This window comes from Eptesicus fuscus, chromosome 15 (genome assembly GCF_027574615.1).
Source record: "Eptesicus fuscus isolate TK198812 chromosome 15, DD_ASM_mEF_20220401, whole genome shotgun sequence".
Classification (NCBI taxonomy): Eukaryota; Metazoa; Chordata; class Mammalia; order Chiroptera; family Vespertilionidae; genus Eptesicus; species Eptesicus fuscus.
In genome coordinates, this window is record NC_072487.1 from 27,569,102 (window position 1) to 27,583,856 (window position 14,755).

The 14,755-nt window shown below is 39.8% G+C and overlaps 1 protein-coding gene across 1 annotated transcript in view; it reads left to right on the forward strand.

Annotated features, from left to right (window-relative positions):
* Positions 1-3,510: 3,510 nt before the first annotated feature.
* PTPRD (protein tyrosine phosphatase receptor type D) overlaps positions 3,511-14,755 on the forward strand; it is a 335,371-nt gene continuing 324,126 nt past the window's right edge. Inside the window, exons 1-2 of the mRNA XM_054727642.1 lie at positions 3,511-3,611; positions 10,583-10,803. Coding sequence (XP_054583617.1) covers positions 3,511-3,611; positions 10,583-10,803 — 322 coding nt within the window. The remainder of the gene's footprint in view (positions 3,612-10,582; positions 10,804-14,755) is intronic.

Consider the following 14,755-nt stretch of genomic DNA (forward strand, 5'->3'; position numbering starts at 1 on the left):
TGACTGCACATTTAAAATATTTTTAGGATGTGTGTGTATATATGTGGAGTTTACCGTAATTCTCATTCCTATTTATCACATTTTCACTCTGTATTATTCAAGCAATGTGACATACTTAAAGGAATAGTTTTACCACGTTCCAGTGTGTCTCCTTGGGTGAGGGGTTGATAGTTGGAAGCTGAAAATTCCAGTCAATATGCTTTGCAAATACATTTAGTGTCAGATTCTTTGGGGAGAAATGAATGTCCGATGCACAGGACAGCCCCCCACTATGAAAAACTACGCAGACCAATTGTCAGTAGTACGGAGGTTGAGAAACCTGCTTCAGTGCAATAGTTACGCCAATTAAGCGTACACGAACAAAGGTATTTTCCTTAGCAGCTAAGGGAAACATGCTAATGCTGCTTGGCATGCAGGAGGAGATAATAGGTGTGCTGGCAAAGAAAGTAGAGGGGTAAATTAAAACACAGAAAAAAATAAATGAAATAAATGAAATACGCGGAGGAGAATTAAAAATGGAACAGAAGGAAGAGGCAGTGATCTTAGTAATCATTCCCCCAGGGTGCATCAGTTAGAGCACTAAAGGGAGTGTGAGGAAGTGATGGTTGCAATGTCCATATTTCCCCTTATGCTAAGAAAAGTATATGTTGTTACTGCTGTTGTTATTAATAATTTATAGAGCATGACAAATATGATAAGTGCCGTGCACAGCGTGCATACAGTCCGTCACCACCCAGAGGGTTGTGAGCTTATAATTAGGCAGATGGAGCAGACCCAAGCTCAGGATGGGGAAAGAGGGGATGATGACATGAAAAAGATGGCACAACCGCTCTAAACCTTATTTTATGTGCTTTTTACTTACATGTCAGTTAAATTAAAAAAAAAAAAAATGAAGGCAACTACCGTGACCCATAGAGAAACAAGCTTTGAGAAATGGTATAGCTACCAAAGAGTAAAGCTCAGGTAGTAGCTAATAAGAATTAGCTTGGAATATCATCATCAGATGTATAAAGAAATCATGATAGGAAGTAAATATCAAGTGCTTTTTAAAAAGACCTAAGTTCTCACGTTTGATAAATTTATTTTAATATGGGAAATAGATGGGAGTTTCTGATTCTTTTTCATATGAAGTTTTCCGTGGCACTTACTATTTTTTATTTATTTATTGTCTGACACTTACTATTTTTTAATTGGCATAGTTAGAACAGAAAGGTTAAGAGGGTTAAGGCCTGTGAAAATACACACAAACACACAATAACAAAATTTAAATGTTGGAAAACAATTTTTTCCTTTTCCTTGCTAACTGTGGATATATTTGAGTCCTTAACTAACAATTTCCTAATCTGTTTGCATTTTCATGTATTTATCTGAAAAGGATCACTTTCAGATACAAGGTCTGATTTAGTTATGAAATGGTGCTTTCCTAAGAGTATATTATCATTAGTCCTATCTATTAGAAAGTAATTACTTATTTTTTAAGTTTGCATGCTTTTTAATTTTTTAAAGATGCAAAGTAGCAAATTAGTAAGCAGTAGCAGGAAAGAAGGGTTAAATGTGGGTTACAAGACAGCCAGTATGTCACTCTCAGTCTGGGTGAGTTCCTGTTGCCCCCAAGACAGCATGAAAGGAACACATTGGAGAGAGAGGTGCAGAGTTGAAATGAAAATTCTAGTCAACATGCTTTGCAAATGTATTTAGTGTCAGATTCTTTGGGGGAAAATTAATGTTCAACTCAGGTAACATTTTGCCTTTGGTATCAAATGATGAAAACCATTCCCATAACCTACTTGGATCTCATTCTGTTTCATTAGCAAGCTTCTGCACCACTAAACTTATTTTCAAGTCTCTGAAGAAATGGACGCAGTGAGAAGATCTAGCAGTAACTTAAGCCAAAAAGGTTATGGGAAAGGTTTCTTTAGTGTTAGATTGACTGAATTGTCATGAACAAGAAGACCCTTTGACATGCAAAATGATGTTACAACTTCCTCAGGTTATTTAAGATAAATGCGAGGAGAGGAGTGGTGAATGATTAGGAGCATTCTGCAGACAGGGGCCCGGGAAAGAATGGTATAAATTGGAAGCAAAGAAAAGAAACCATTTGATTGGCCATAGCTTAAAACCTTGGATGGCTGCTTATGATTGGTTGTCCTTCGTGTTTTTTTATTTTTAATTAAATTTTATTGATTTTTTACAGAGAGGAAAGGAGAGGGATAGAGAGTTAGAAACATTGATGAGAGAGTAACACCAATCAGCTGCCTCCTGCACACCCCCTACTGGGGATGTGCCCACAACCAAGGGTACATGCCCTTGACTGGAATCGAACCTGAGACCCTTCAGTCTGCAGGCGGACACTCTATCCACTGAGCCAAACCGGTCAGGGCTTGCATTTGTTTTGATTTCATAAGCTTGAGGCTGCAGAGGCAGAGATTTTGGCTTGCCTAGGTAGTCTGCAATGGCCTCAGGGCAACCTCAGGCTTTGAGAAATGAGAAATAGATCCTCCCTCGGCCCAATGCCCTCCGTGGTTGTTTAAGTTAATGCTGTAAAACTGAGTACTTGGTAGATACAATTGTTTTTCACACCGAACCTCACAAATGATGTGTAGAGTATCTTATAAAAGTTGTAACCTGCCAGGTTTTGAATGAAGCAGTCATTTCAAGCAATAGGTGGATAGAAAATAATTTTTGGAGATTGTTCTTTAGATTTGTGACCCTTTAAATTAAATGCAGTATTTTAGATGACTTCAGCTGAGCACATTTCCATATTCAATATTGGCAATTTTCAAGCTCCTATATACAAAATATTTGGCTAGGTATTTTTATAAAATTAGACTTGAGACTATATTGCTATAATTTTTCTGGGTCCATTTTCTAAGCTGTTTTGATGTGCACATGTTCTGTATCTTGGGCAAATGGTTGTTCCCTTTGCTGCTTTTAATTTAAATGATGTGTGTTCGCTACCACTATTAACCTTCAGCTTCTCAGAAATACCTTTTCAAGGCTTGCTGGTTTATCTGCCTTCCACTTTCTCTTTGCTTTAGTAGCATTTTAAGTTCAGTTAGTGAAGCTATCATTTCAGTGACATTAGCCTGCATATCTTAATAATTAAATTAGACATACTATATCCTTTTTTCTACAACATTAGGTAGCTCAGATTTAGGATTATTCATTTAGACTATTTCCCATTTTGTCCTTATTTTGTTTTCTGGTTTTTAAAAATTTGATACTTTCCAAACACTCCTGCATGGATGGAGTTGGAGTAAGAATGTCCACATCGCCACAATATTAAAAAATAAATAAATAAGAAGACACCCTTACCCCTGTGGGCATGTGTACACACACACACACACACACACACACACACACACACACACACACACAGTGTTTGTCCTCACATTTACAAGAAATTTTTGCCTCAGTTGCTCACTACCCACTTCCCCAACCTTTCCTCCTCCTGAGGAGGTCAGCGGAGTTGCGCTCAGTTTCCCCAGTGGCCCTCTAACTGCTGAAAGCATGGTCCTCCCAGGATCCTTCTGTGATGTCCCCCGGCAGCTGTGCATTTCACATGGACCCGTGATCTCACCGGTCATTTCAGAGCTGCAGAGCCTTGACAGGTGACCTGCTGTCTCCCCGCCATCATGGCACGGCACCTGTCCTTCTTCTTTATTATTCCTTCTCTTCCTGCCCACATCAGTGGGTGAGAGAGGAATATCATGGGGATATCTTTGCTGGCTAGATGAGAGATTTTGGATAATTATTGACAGATCTTGTTTGATAAACTGAGAAAGATCAGAAAACCCAATCTTTAGTGAACTTATTTGGCACAAACCGGACATGCAGAGCCTTTGTTTGGTGTGCGACTGCCTTCCCTCACCTTCCCCACCCTGGCTCTAAACCACGAGCATCCCTTGTTCATAGCCTTTGGGATTTCTTTAACCTGGATGACCCACACTTACTTTTCCCCGTTTCTCATGTGTTTGTTTCTTAAACAAACCTGTTGCTTTAGCCACAGGCTTCTAACTTACCAGATCCTGAAGGAATCTTCCAGCTGTATGTGCTCCCTGAGTTGCGTTTCCCACTATGTGTCCTGGATGCCTGGGCAGCCCAACCTCATCTCTCTTCATGTGGGGGAACAGAAAATACTAGGGGTTTCGTTTCTTCGACACCCTCAGAAATCTCTAAAGCAGACGTGAGCACCTGTCCCATGCTCAGGTCCACCCAGCCTTCAGGAGATGCATGCTGGGAGACTTGTGGCAGTAGAGGGGGGACTGAATGGACCAGGTACCATATTTCTGGGCTTCCTGGAAGCTGCCCCTGAAGTTCACCCCACCAGAGTGACCGCACCAGAGTGGGGCTCTGAGCATCCAGCTTAGGAATGAGTCCAGTCTCCCTGCCTGCAGGCACTCCTACTCTTTTGAGTGCTATTTTGAAATCTTACCAGTCCTTCCCCTTTTCCATAGAGAGCAGAGAGAATGGGCTCTTACTGTCAATACCGGCCTCCCCTCAAAGCTAATGAGTCACGGCTCCTCTCAGAGCCTCTTTTTGTGGCAGCTGTGGAGGGTTGGGGAGGACCAGACGGATGCTGGCAGTAAGACCTGCTGTGGTGTCTTTCAGTCCAGGTGCAGGTTTGTTTCCACAGGTTGCTGGCTTGCTCATGGCGAGCTATCTCTAATGCCTGGGGTACCTTTTAATTTTTGTTCTCAGTTTCCGATTTTAGACATAATTCTGAGACTAGAAAACCCCCACTTGGAATTTTAATGTTGTAAAGTTGTGGGTTTTAATTCAAAGGTAGTTGATAACGAATTACATAACACGATATGGGCACACCGATTAAACATTTTGCCTTACTATATTTTATTTGCATGATTGTATAATTGTTTGTAACAATGTTACTATCTGTTTATATAACTAACTTTTTAAACATGTAAAGTCTAGAGTCTATGTTTTGATGTAGTCTCTAGTATTTTAGTTAAGAGTGAACACCAGAAATTATTTTAGTCTATATGAAATGGTATATTTTGGAAAGCTGTACAAAATAATTTGGCTTACTCTTGCAGTTTCCTAAACCTGGAAGTACATGGTGAACATATAAGTCTCCATGGATTTATCTGCATGTAATCAGATTGAAATTTGTCTATTTTGGCCTAATTTGCAAATTGGATACTCTAATAATTTGACATATTTTTAGGTGAGAAGACTAGGTGTGTGATCTTAAAGAATAAATTGCTCTACAAAGAATGAACTAACACTTGGCTTTATTTAGACTTAGTTCTTCCTTGGCAGTGATTACTCTGAGTGAGCCAGTGGTAAAGGGGTCAGTTAGAGTACACATTTCTTTCCAAGGTGCTGCATTCTATTTTTGCGTTAGCAACACAGGAGCCAGTGGGCATCTCGTCACTTATGAAAAATTAATCAACCTGACCCTGAGATTTATGTTATTTTGTGATTAGTGGTCTACATTTTTCCTTTATTTGTGTCTTGAGACTACATTGAAGAGACATGATGATGTGATATATATAAAGGGATTGGACTTAAAAATATAGAAAACAATCAGACTGGTTTTCTATAAGACCAGTCTTCCTAATCCCCTTTACTGTTGCATATAATGGTGAACATTGTTATAGACCATGTGTGTACACAGGCACAAGTTTGTGGTTTGAGTGGACAACGAAAATCAGAATTCTTTGGAGCATAGCCGTTTGAGAAGGTGGGGGACGTAGATAGCCAGAGTGACTTGCTTTGATGAATGCAGAGGGCACAGGACCCAGGCCCGGGAGGACCACATGTCCTGATCGATGTCTTTAGAGAAGAATGCACATACTATTCGGTATCCCAGACACCACTGAGATTTAGAAACGGTAGATATTGTTTGATGGGTTGTACAGTTTTTGTCCTTTTTTACATACATTTGTCACCCAGAAATTTGAAGATCTGCTGGCTGAAGGGATGCATGTATTTTCTCTTCCACCTGCCTTACGATTTTATTTTATTTTTATTTTTTGGTTAATCCTCACCCAAGGGTATTTTCTCCATTGATTTTCAGAGAGAGTGGAAGGGAAAGGGAGAGACACAGAGAGAGGCATTGATTGGTTGCTTCTCCCACCTGCCCCAGGCTGGGCTGGGGATCCAGCTTGCAACTGAGGTGCATGCCCCTGTCCGGAATCAAACCCGTGACCCTTCACTCTGTGGGCTGATGCTCTAACCGCTGAGCAACCGGCGAGGGCTAGAAAACAGTGTATAGGTATTTTTGCACGAGGTTGTTTCTGTGTAGGGGGAACATTTGGCTTCACTTTTATTGCTAGAATTCTGTGTGACAGCGACAACTGTAGGGCTTTGTGGTAGGAAGCCACACTTACCCCTTTAAGATGATGGCTTTCATTTAAAAATTTTCTTTGTCCTCCCTCTCTCATAAGGTTTGTATGGTTTATCCCTATCAAACAACAGAAATGGAAAGTGTAGTAAGGAAATCCCTTGCTCTTCCTTCTGAACAAAGCCTTTCATTTCATTCTGCATGGAATGTTGGCTTAACACTTAAAATATTTGATGGGAATCATAATCAGCCTTTGAGTTGTAGGTTCTGGTATGTTTAATGATTTGCTCAAATGTTGACACTTTTATACAATGGGGAGAAAAACACTTCAACTTAAACATTGGATTTTCAACTCAGGCCTTCAGTATAAAAAAATATAGGCAAAACAGCATATTCTATTACAATAAAACACTGTAAATGCAAATGGTTTTAAATATAAAGTGTAATTCACTCAGGAAAAAATAAGTACAGCTATAAAATGTCCAAATGATTATGCAGTAATAATTAGGGGTAAATAATTATTCCGTTCTCTAGTTAACGTACCTCATTTTAATGGAACACTTTGAATTAACAAACATACCCGTCCATTTTTTTTCCTGACAGTAATAACCACAGTGTATCTTATCAGATAATTAACTTCCACAAACACAATAACAAGTCTGCAGAGCAGCAGTGACACCATTACCATACAGTATTTCTGTGGATGTGGAAATCTTAAGAGGAGAGCACTACTGCTTCCATTTAAGCTGCTCCCTTTTGCATAGGGGCTGCCGCTCTTGTAACAATGTGTAATGTAGCAGACACTTTTCTGTGAGGAGACATCCAGGGAGGGGGGAAGAATACAAAAATAGACAATAGGAAAAGTGTGCAAACAGATTTAGAAGTAAGCACAGCGTTCCTGGAAGGCAACATGACAACCCTAAATTGGACGGGTAGAACAAATGTCTAATAATCGCGCTATTGATCTTTAATTAGGGTAAGCGACTTAACAGTTCAGCTTTTCTTCCTAACTCAGGTAAGCTCTGCTCCTCTCAGGAGCTCTCAAAGGATACACTTCTGAGAAACAGAAGCTGCCTTTTATTTCTCTTTTGAAGTAATTTTATTGAAAGCCAACTCCAGATGATACAGTTCCATTTGGCCATCATGCAACCCAGTTCCATGGAGAGGAAGGGAAGCGGAAAGTAGTTTACGGGGAGAGGATCAAAGCCCCCCGCATTTTGGTGGGGCAGAATAGCAAGCTTAACATTTATTTCAGTTCTTGAGAGCAATGGCACACATTTCAAACAAACAAAATCTATCTACAATTTAAAACTACTTGGAGAATAACTGGACCTTGAAAAAAAGAAAGAAAGAAAAATCTAAACTCGATTTGCTTTTGAGGATAAGCAAACACTTTTTATTTTTCTGCTTCACTTTCAGTGCTATCGTCTGACAAAATTTAGGTGCATTTTGATAGATTTTACTGTTCTGCTAAGAAAGCATGAAGTATTTTGTATTCAACCTAATCATTCAATTCAATTGCGTACAATTGGCGAAAATTGCCCAGACTGTGCCTTTTGAATTATGTCTTCAAAGTTCCATTATTGTTAGAAGTTTTGCAGTTAATTTTCCATTCGTTAAGCCTGAAATGCACCTTTTTGTGATATAACCACGGGTCACAAGAGATTTAATTTAAAACTTAGTGAAAACCTGTGAGAAATATAAATATTTATATTTATATAGTATTAATGTGAGTGGGGAAGTATTTCAAAGCAGCCTCTGACTGCCTACCAGAATAATGTGTTGTGGGATACACACAATGCAAGTCATGATTATGTTTCAGTAAACATGCATTTAGGAGGATTATATGCTGTTAACACCAGAGCCATCCTGAAGTATAAGACCCAGGGAATTTTGCCCACCAGGAATGTACACACTGATTGGCAGGGATGGCTTTCATGCTGCTCGGCTGATCCTGCACATAGGAGGCGCAAGTACTACATAGAGGCGTATTTGCCCCTGCTGCTGGGTGAGCTCTTTGAGGTCAGGGACAGTACCTGCCTCGTGCTTGTTCCCATAGTGCTTAACACAGTTACTTGTCTTCAATGAGGAAAAGGTGGGCAGCACTGATGCAACCATCTATCTATCTATATAAAAGCCTAATATGCAAATTGTCCCTTTGGGAGTTCTACCGGAAGACCGATTGCTCGCTATGATGTGCGCTGACCACCAGGGGGCAGTGCAGAATGCAGGAAGGCCCTGGCTGGCAGTGGGAAAGAAGGCCCCGGCCAGCAGCTGGGAGGCCCCGATCAGCCCTGATCGCAGGCCAGGCCCAGGGAACCTACCCGCATACGAATTTCATGTACCAGGTCTCAAGTATTCTCTATAAGAAGATAGCCTCATTCACAGAGAATGTCTTGAACTGTGATAAACATTGATAATATGGCTCAGAAGAGTCCATAGGTGTGCACTGTGGTAACTAGACATGGGAAGGAATATCATGTGGGGGTCACATTTTTAGGATAATTACGACATGCTTCAGATGTGTATGAGATCTCAAATGGATTTATTTGATAATGGTTATATTTATTTGATAACCTGTCCAAGTTTCTAGAGAAAGTTTAGAGTGGTTAAGAAGCTGACTGGTTTTATACAGTGTTCTATCTCCAGATGATATTGATTAGAATAAAATATAAGATCCTCTCATATAGAAGTGGTAATGAAAATTATGTCTTCAAAGTTGCGACCCACAGGTTGAGAACCGCTAGCAGGGTCGCCTAAGACCATCGGAAAACACAGATATTTACATTACGATTCATTAACAGTAGCAAAATTACAGTTATGAAGTAGCAACGAAAATAATTTTATGGTTGGAGGTCACCACAACATGAGGAACTGTATTAAAGGGTCGCGGCATTAGAAAGGTTGAGGACCACTGCCCTAGAATCACCTGGAGCCACCCCGCGGCCTGACGCCCGTGACTTTCTCTCAGTTTTTCTTTCCTGACTCAGCTCCAGTTGGTCACTGTTGCAGTTCAGTTCCACGTCTCCTGATCCCAAGACCTGTGTTCCTCCCCAGGGTTCTCTGGTCTCCTCATTTTCGGAGTCTGAATCTTGCATTCTACTTTTACCACAGTAGCGTCCCCTCGTCCCCACACCAAATAACAAACAGAAGGGCTGATTTCGATTGATGCTGTTGTGCATTTACACAATTAAAGCTCCTCTCCTGACCTGGACCGCATCTGAGGCAAAACATATAATCCTCATGAGTTATTGTTCTACTTGAGATTTTGAAATAGACCGTATTGTAATACTCATGATTATTTGTCACATATTTCGTTTAACAAACAAAATGCTGTGAAGTTTTTGCATTAACTGGAGGGAATTGTTCGTTGCTACTTTACTATAACTGCATGGTTCATAAATACTCAATAAGTGCTTGTGGTTGGAGAAACAAAACATAAACATTGAAATAACTGTGAGAGTATGAATCAGTGTTTCTCTCCTGCTTTTCTCAACATATGGCAGAGTAATAATAGGGTATAATTACTGCTCGTATTGCCATTTTTTTTATCTCTGCCTTTTTCTCATTTTTGTTATATCATACACAAAATATTTAAAAGTTAGAGACAAAGAATAAGTGGTATAAAAATTACTACCACTCTTATTTTTTTATTTGATAAGTAACTGGACATTTCCTCTTACTTTTGTTTATCTTTCAAGTGAACCTTTTATTTCTTTGTAAACAGTTTATATTCTAACACTTCTCTGGTTCCTAAACTGTAAAATTTCCTTTAACAACACAAAGTTATGTTCCAATAACTCAATATGTTAGGAATAATACAGTCTTTATCCTAGGTGTGAAAATGCCTACTTTAAAAATAAGACCTTTTGTTATAACTTTAAAATAAGAATGAGACTGATTTGGAATGTTTGAGTTCCTGTCAATGTAATTTACAGCAGTGAATTCAATTCCTGGACTGAACTGCGACTGATCATAATGAAAACAGAGTTCTTGAGAATTGTCTTTAAAGATTATATTGAAGTTTGATTCTCTTTAGTATCCACACTGGTTTTATGGCTAGTGTGATATTGTGATAAATAACAAGAAATATATATGTGATATTCATCCCTGTTTCTGTCTCACAGTTTCCTAAGTGATGAGAACAAAGGTGTTTTTGTTATGCTAATAAGGTGACCTTTGGGCCCCACCTTAGAATGGGGGCAGGTTGCCAAGGGAACCAACCTTGTGATTAGAGCTTGGAACTTTCAGTTTCTACCCTGATTCCCTTGGAAGGAAGAGGAGCTCATGGTTGGTGAAATTAGTAAAAAATGTAGGCTCCATAGAAACCCAGAGGCAGGGTTCCGAAGGCTCCAGAGTTGGTGAACACTGGAGGTGCCTGGAGGTGGTGCACCTGGAGAGGCATGGAGACGCCAGGCCCTTTCCGCACACCTTTCCCTGCATCTTTAGTCTGGCTGTGCCTGCGTTACATGCCTTTATAATAAACGGATATTCTGGTAAGTAAATGGGTTTCCTGAGTTGTATGAGCTACTCTGGCAAATTAATTAAACCCAAGGAAGGAGTCATGGGAACCTCTGATTTATAGCCAGTTGGTCAGAAGCACAGGTGACAATGTGGAATCTGACGTTGTCTCAGGAGAGAGAGTGTCAGAACTGAGTTGAATTCTCTGAAGCCCTGATGGTGTTCCGAGAATTGCTTAGTGGTGTGTATGGCAGCCTCCCCCTACACACACACACACACACACACACACACACACACACACACACACACACACACACACACTGGAAATGGGTCTAGGAATGCAAATTAGCTAGGTAAGTCTCTAGGTCCAGAGCATTTTTGTTTCCTCAGCTTGTAGGGGCCTGGTTTACTATAGAGAACAGGGAGTTTGTAGACAGAATCCGAACTTGAGACTCTACTGTACAGCTACAAAAGGGTGTGACTTGATAACGGTAAACCTGTATGTAATGTGTATAAAGGAAATAATGTAGCATCCCTCATAACCATTGTGTGCATGTGTGTGTGTGTGTGTGTGTGTGTAGCGGTTAAGTGATAAATTTCGTGGGAATCTGTGAATGCCAAGATGCTACACAAAGGTTAGTTTTCAGAGTTATATTGCTCAGTGTAGCTACTGCCCAGGACAGTTGTGAGAGCTGGGGAAGATCTTCTAAGATGATGCAAAGAACTAGATTTAACAAAGTAAAGGGATAAGTTGGAAGCCAAGAGTACTTGCATATTAAATCCGACCCACTTTTTAGTTTTGCTTTTTTTAAACGGGTGTTCCCGACATGCTATAGGGCTGCTTAGCAGGACCAAATACAGGGTGTGTGAGGTCATGGCTGAAGACGGAACCAGTCCAGTTCAGTTGGTGGTCTCAGAGGTGGAATTATGGCCGTTAGCCAGGTCAAAATCAGAAGTTCACTGAGAGCCTGGGAGCCACTGGCGGAGAATGCCAGGGACGGAGCTGAAAAGGGGAGCCAGGGATCAGCAACCAAGAAAGCAGATCTGTAACAGGAGACAGGAATGTGGGAAACAGCTTTTTATGGACTCCAACTAATTTAGATGGATGTTATCTTTTTTAATGCATCTCATCCAGCCATTTATCACCAGTGGGCTTAACCCTCAATAACATTGCTATGAACTGAGTCACAGATTATCAAAAGCAGAAAAGTAAAACAAACCATGCAAACCCTGTATAGCCTTTAGATATGGGAACAGTAAAAATAACGCCCTTTGGTTGAGTTTAAGATATTGATTCTTCTTTAGCATCCTTTTCTTCATTTATGTGGTTCCCCACTCTGTCCAGCTTTATGAACTTATTTATTTTTATTAAACTTATTAAAGTAGATTAGTTAGCAAAACCTTACAGGTTTCAAGTGTACAACTCTGTAACACATCATCTGCATCCTATGTAATGAGTTCACTCATCACCCAAAACCCAGTCTCTTTCCACCATCATTTGTCCCCTCTTTGTCCTCTTCCACTTCCTCCCAGCCTGCTTTCCCTCTAGTAATCACCATACTGTTGTCTGTGTTCATTCATTCATTCATTCTTTCATTCATTCCTTCCTTCCTTCCTTCCTGCCTTCCTTCCTTCCTTCCTTCCTTCCTTCCTTCCTTCCTCCCTCCCTCCCTCCCTCCCTCCCTCTTTCTCTCTCTCTCTCTCTTTCTTTCTTTCTTTCTTTCTTTCTTTCTTTCTTTCTTTCTTTCTTTCTTTCTTTCTTTCTTTCTTTCTTTCTTTCTTTCTTATCTTAATCCCTTTACCTTTTTCACTCACTCCCCCAAGTTCCCTCCCCTCTGGCAATCATCAGTCTGTTCTCAGCATCTGTGTGTCTGTTTCTGTTTTGTTTGTTAGTTTATTTTGTTCATTAGATTCCACATATAAGTGAAATCATATGGTACTTGTTTTTCAATAATTTGGCTTATTTTCCCTTAGCATTGTACTCTTCAGGTAGGTAAGATTTCCTTCTTTTTTTATGGCCAAGTATTACTCTATTCTATAAATACACCACAGCTTTTTTATCCATTCATCTACTGATGAACACTTGAGCGTCTTCAAAATCTCAGCTATTGTAAATAAAGCTGCAATGAACATAGGGGTGCATATATTCTTTCAAATTAGTGATTCAGTTTCTTCAGATAAATTCCCAGAAGTGGAATCGCTGTGTCATAAGGCAGTTCCATTTTTTATTTTTATTTTTAGGAAACGCCATACTGTTTTACACAGTGGCTGCACCAGTCTGCATTCCCACAAAGAGTGCATGAGGGTTTTCTTTTCTTCACATCCTTGCCAACACTTGTCATTTGTGGATTTATTGATGATAGCCATTCTGACAGGTATGAGGTGATATCTCATTGTGGTTTTCATGTGCATTTCTCTGATGGTGACTTGAGTATCTTTAAATGTGTCAATTGCCATATGGTATATATTCTTTGGAAAAGTGTCTGTTCAGGGTTTTGCGTTTTTAATTAGATTGTTTGTTGTTTTGGTGTTTAGTTTTTTGAGTTCCTTATAAATTTTGGAAATTAATCCCTTATAAGATGTATCATTGGCAAATAAGTTCTTTCATTCAGTGGGTTGTCTTTTCTTTTTTTTTTTTCTTTCTTCTTCTTAAAGGAGACACTTTAACATTTCTTGCAATGCTGGTTTGGTGATAATGAACTCCTTTAGCTTCTTTATTTGTCTGGGGAGTTCTTTATTTAGCCTTCAATTTTATATGATAACCTTGCTGCACAGAGTAGTCTTGGTTGTAGGGCCTTGCTTTTCGTCACTTTGAATATTTCATGCCAATCCCTTGTGGCCCAAAGTGTTTCTGTTGAGAAATCAGCCGACAGCCTTATGGGAGCTCCCTTGTAGATAACAAACTGTCTTTCTCTTGCTGCTTTTAAGATTTTTAACTTTTGGCATTTTAATTCTGATGTGTCTTGGTGTGGACCTCTTTGGGTTCATCTTGTTTAGGACTCGCTTCCTGGATTTGTGTATCTTTTTACTTTACCAGGTTAGGGAAGTTTTCAGCCATTATTATATTAAACAGGTTTTTTATCCCTTGTTCTCTCTCTTCTCTTTCTGGTTTCCTTATGATGTGAATTTTGTTACATTTGATTTTGTCCCAGAGGTACCTTAGACTTCCCTCATATTTTAAAATTCTTTTTTATTTTTGTTGCGCTGTTGGGTTGTTGTTGTTTTTTATCTTGTCCTATAAATCGCCGATTCGATCCTCTGCTCTTTCTAACCTGCTTTTGATTCCTTCTAGTGTATGTATTTTCATTTAAGATATTGTGTTCTTCATTTCTGACTAGTTCTTTTTAATTTTATGGTTTCTATGTTTTATGCTTGCTATCTCTTTAAGTTCTCACTGAGATCACCCATTCTTCCTCTAATGTCATTGAGCATCACCCATTCTTCCTCTAATAACCATTGTTTTGAACTCTGTATCTGGTCGCTTCGATTCTTCCATTTCATTTAATTCTTTTTCTGGGTATTTCTCTTGTCCTTTCGTATGGGGCATGTTTATTTGTCTCCCCATTTTATCTTTTTTTTTCCTTGTGTTTGTCACTGTGTACTGGTATTTGGTAGATATGCTATGATTCCCACACTTGTTATAGTGGTTTTATATCGTAGGTAATTTGTGGTGCTCAGTGGTCAATCTTCCAGATCACCTGAGCTAGATGCTTCCAGATGTCTCTTTGTGGGTTATATGTGCCCTCCTCTTGTAGTTCTGTCATGAGTGGTATTGGCACTTTTTGGGTGGGGTTAACCCTCAGGCTGCCTGACTGTTAGGATACAGCTTGGTCACAGGGTGTGAGCCACTGTGCAGGGCTGTCCCCGGAGGTGGAGCTGTTTCCAGCAGGGCCTGGTGCCTGCTGGGATTTCCCTTTGGGTGTGTCGCTGGTGTGGTTAGTTGGGTTGAGCACCAATGTGTTCTGAAGTCCACCTCTGGTGGTTTTG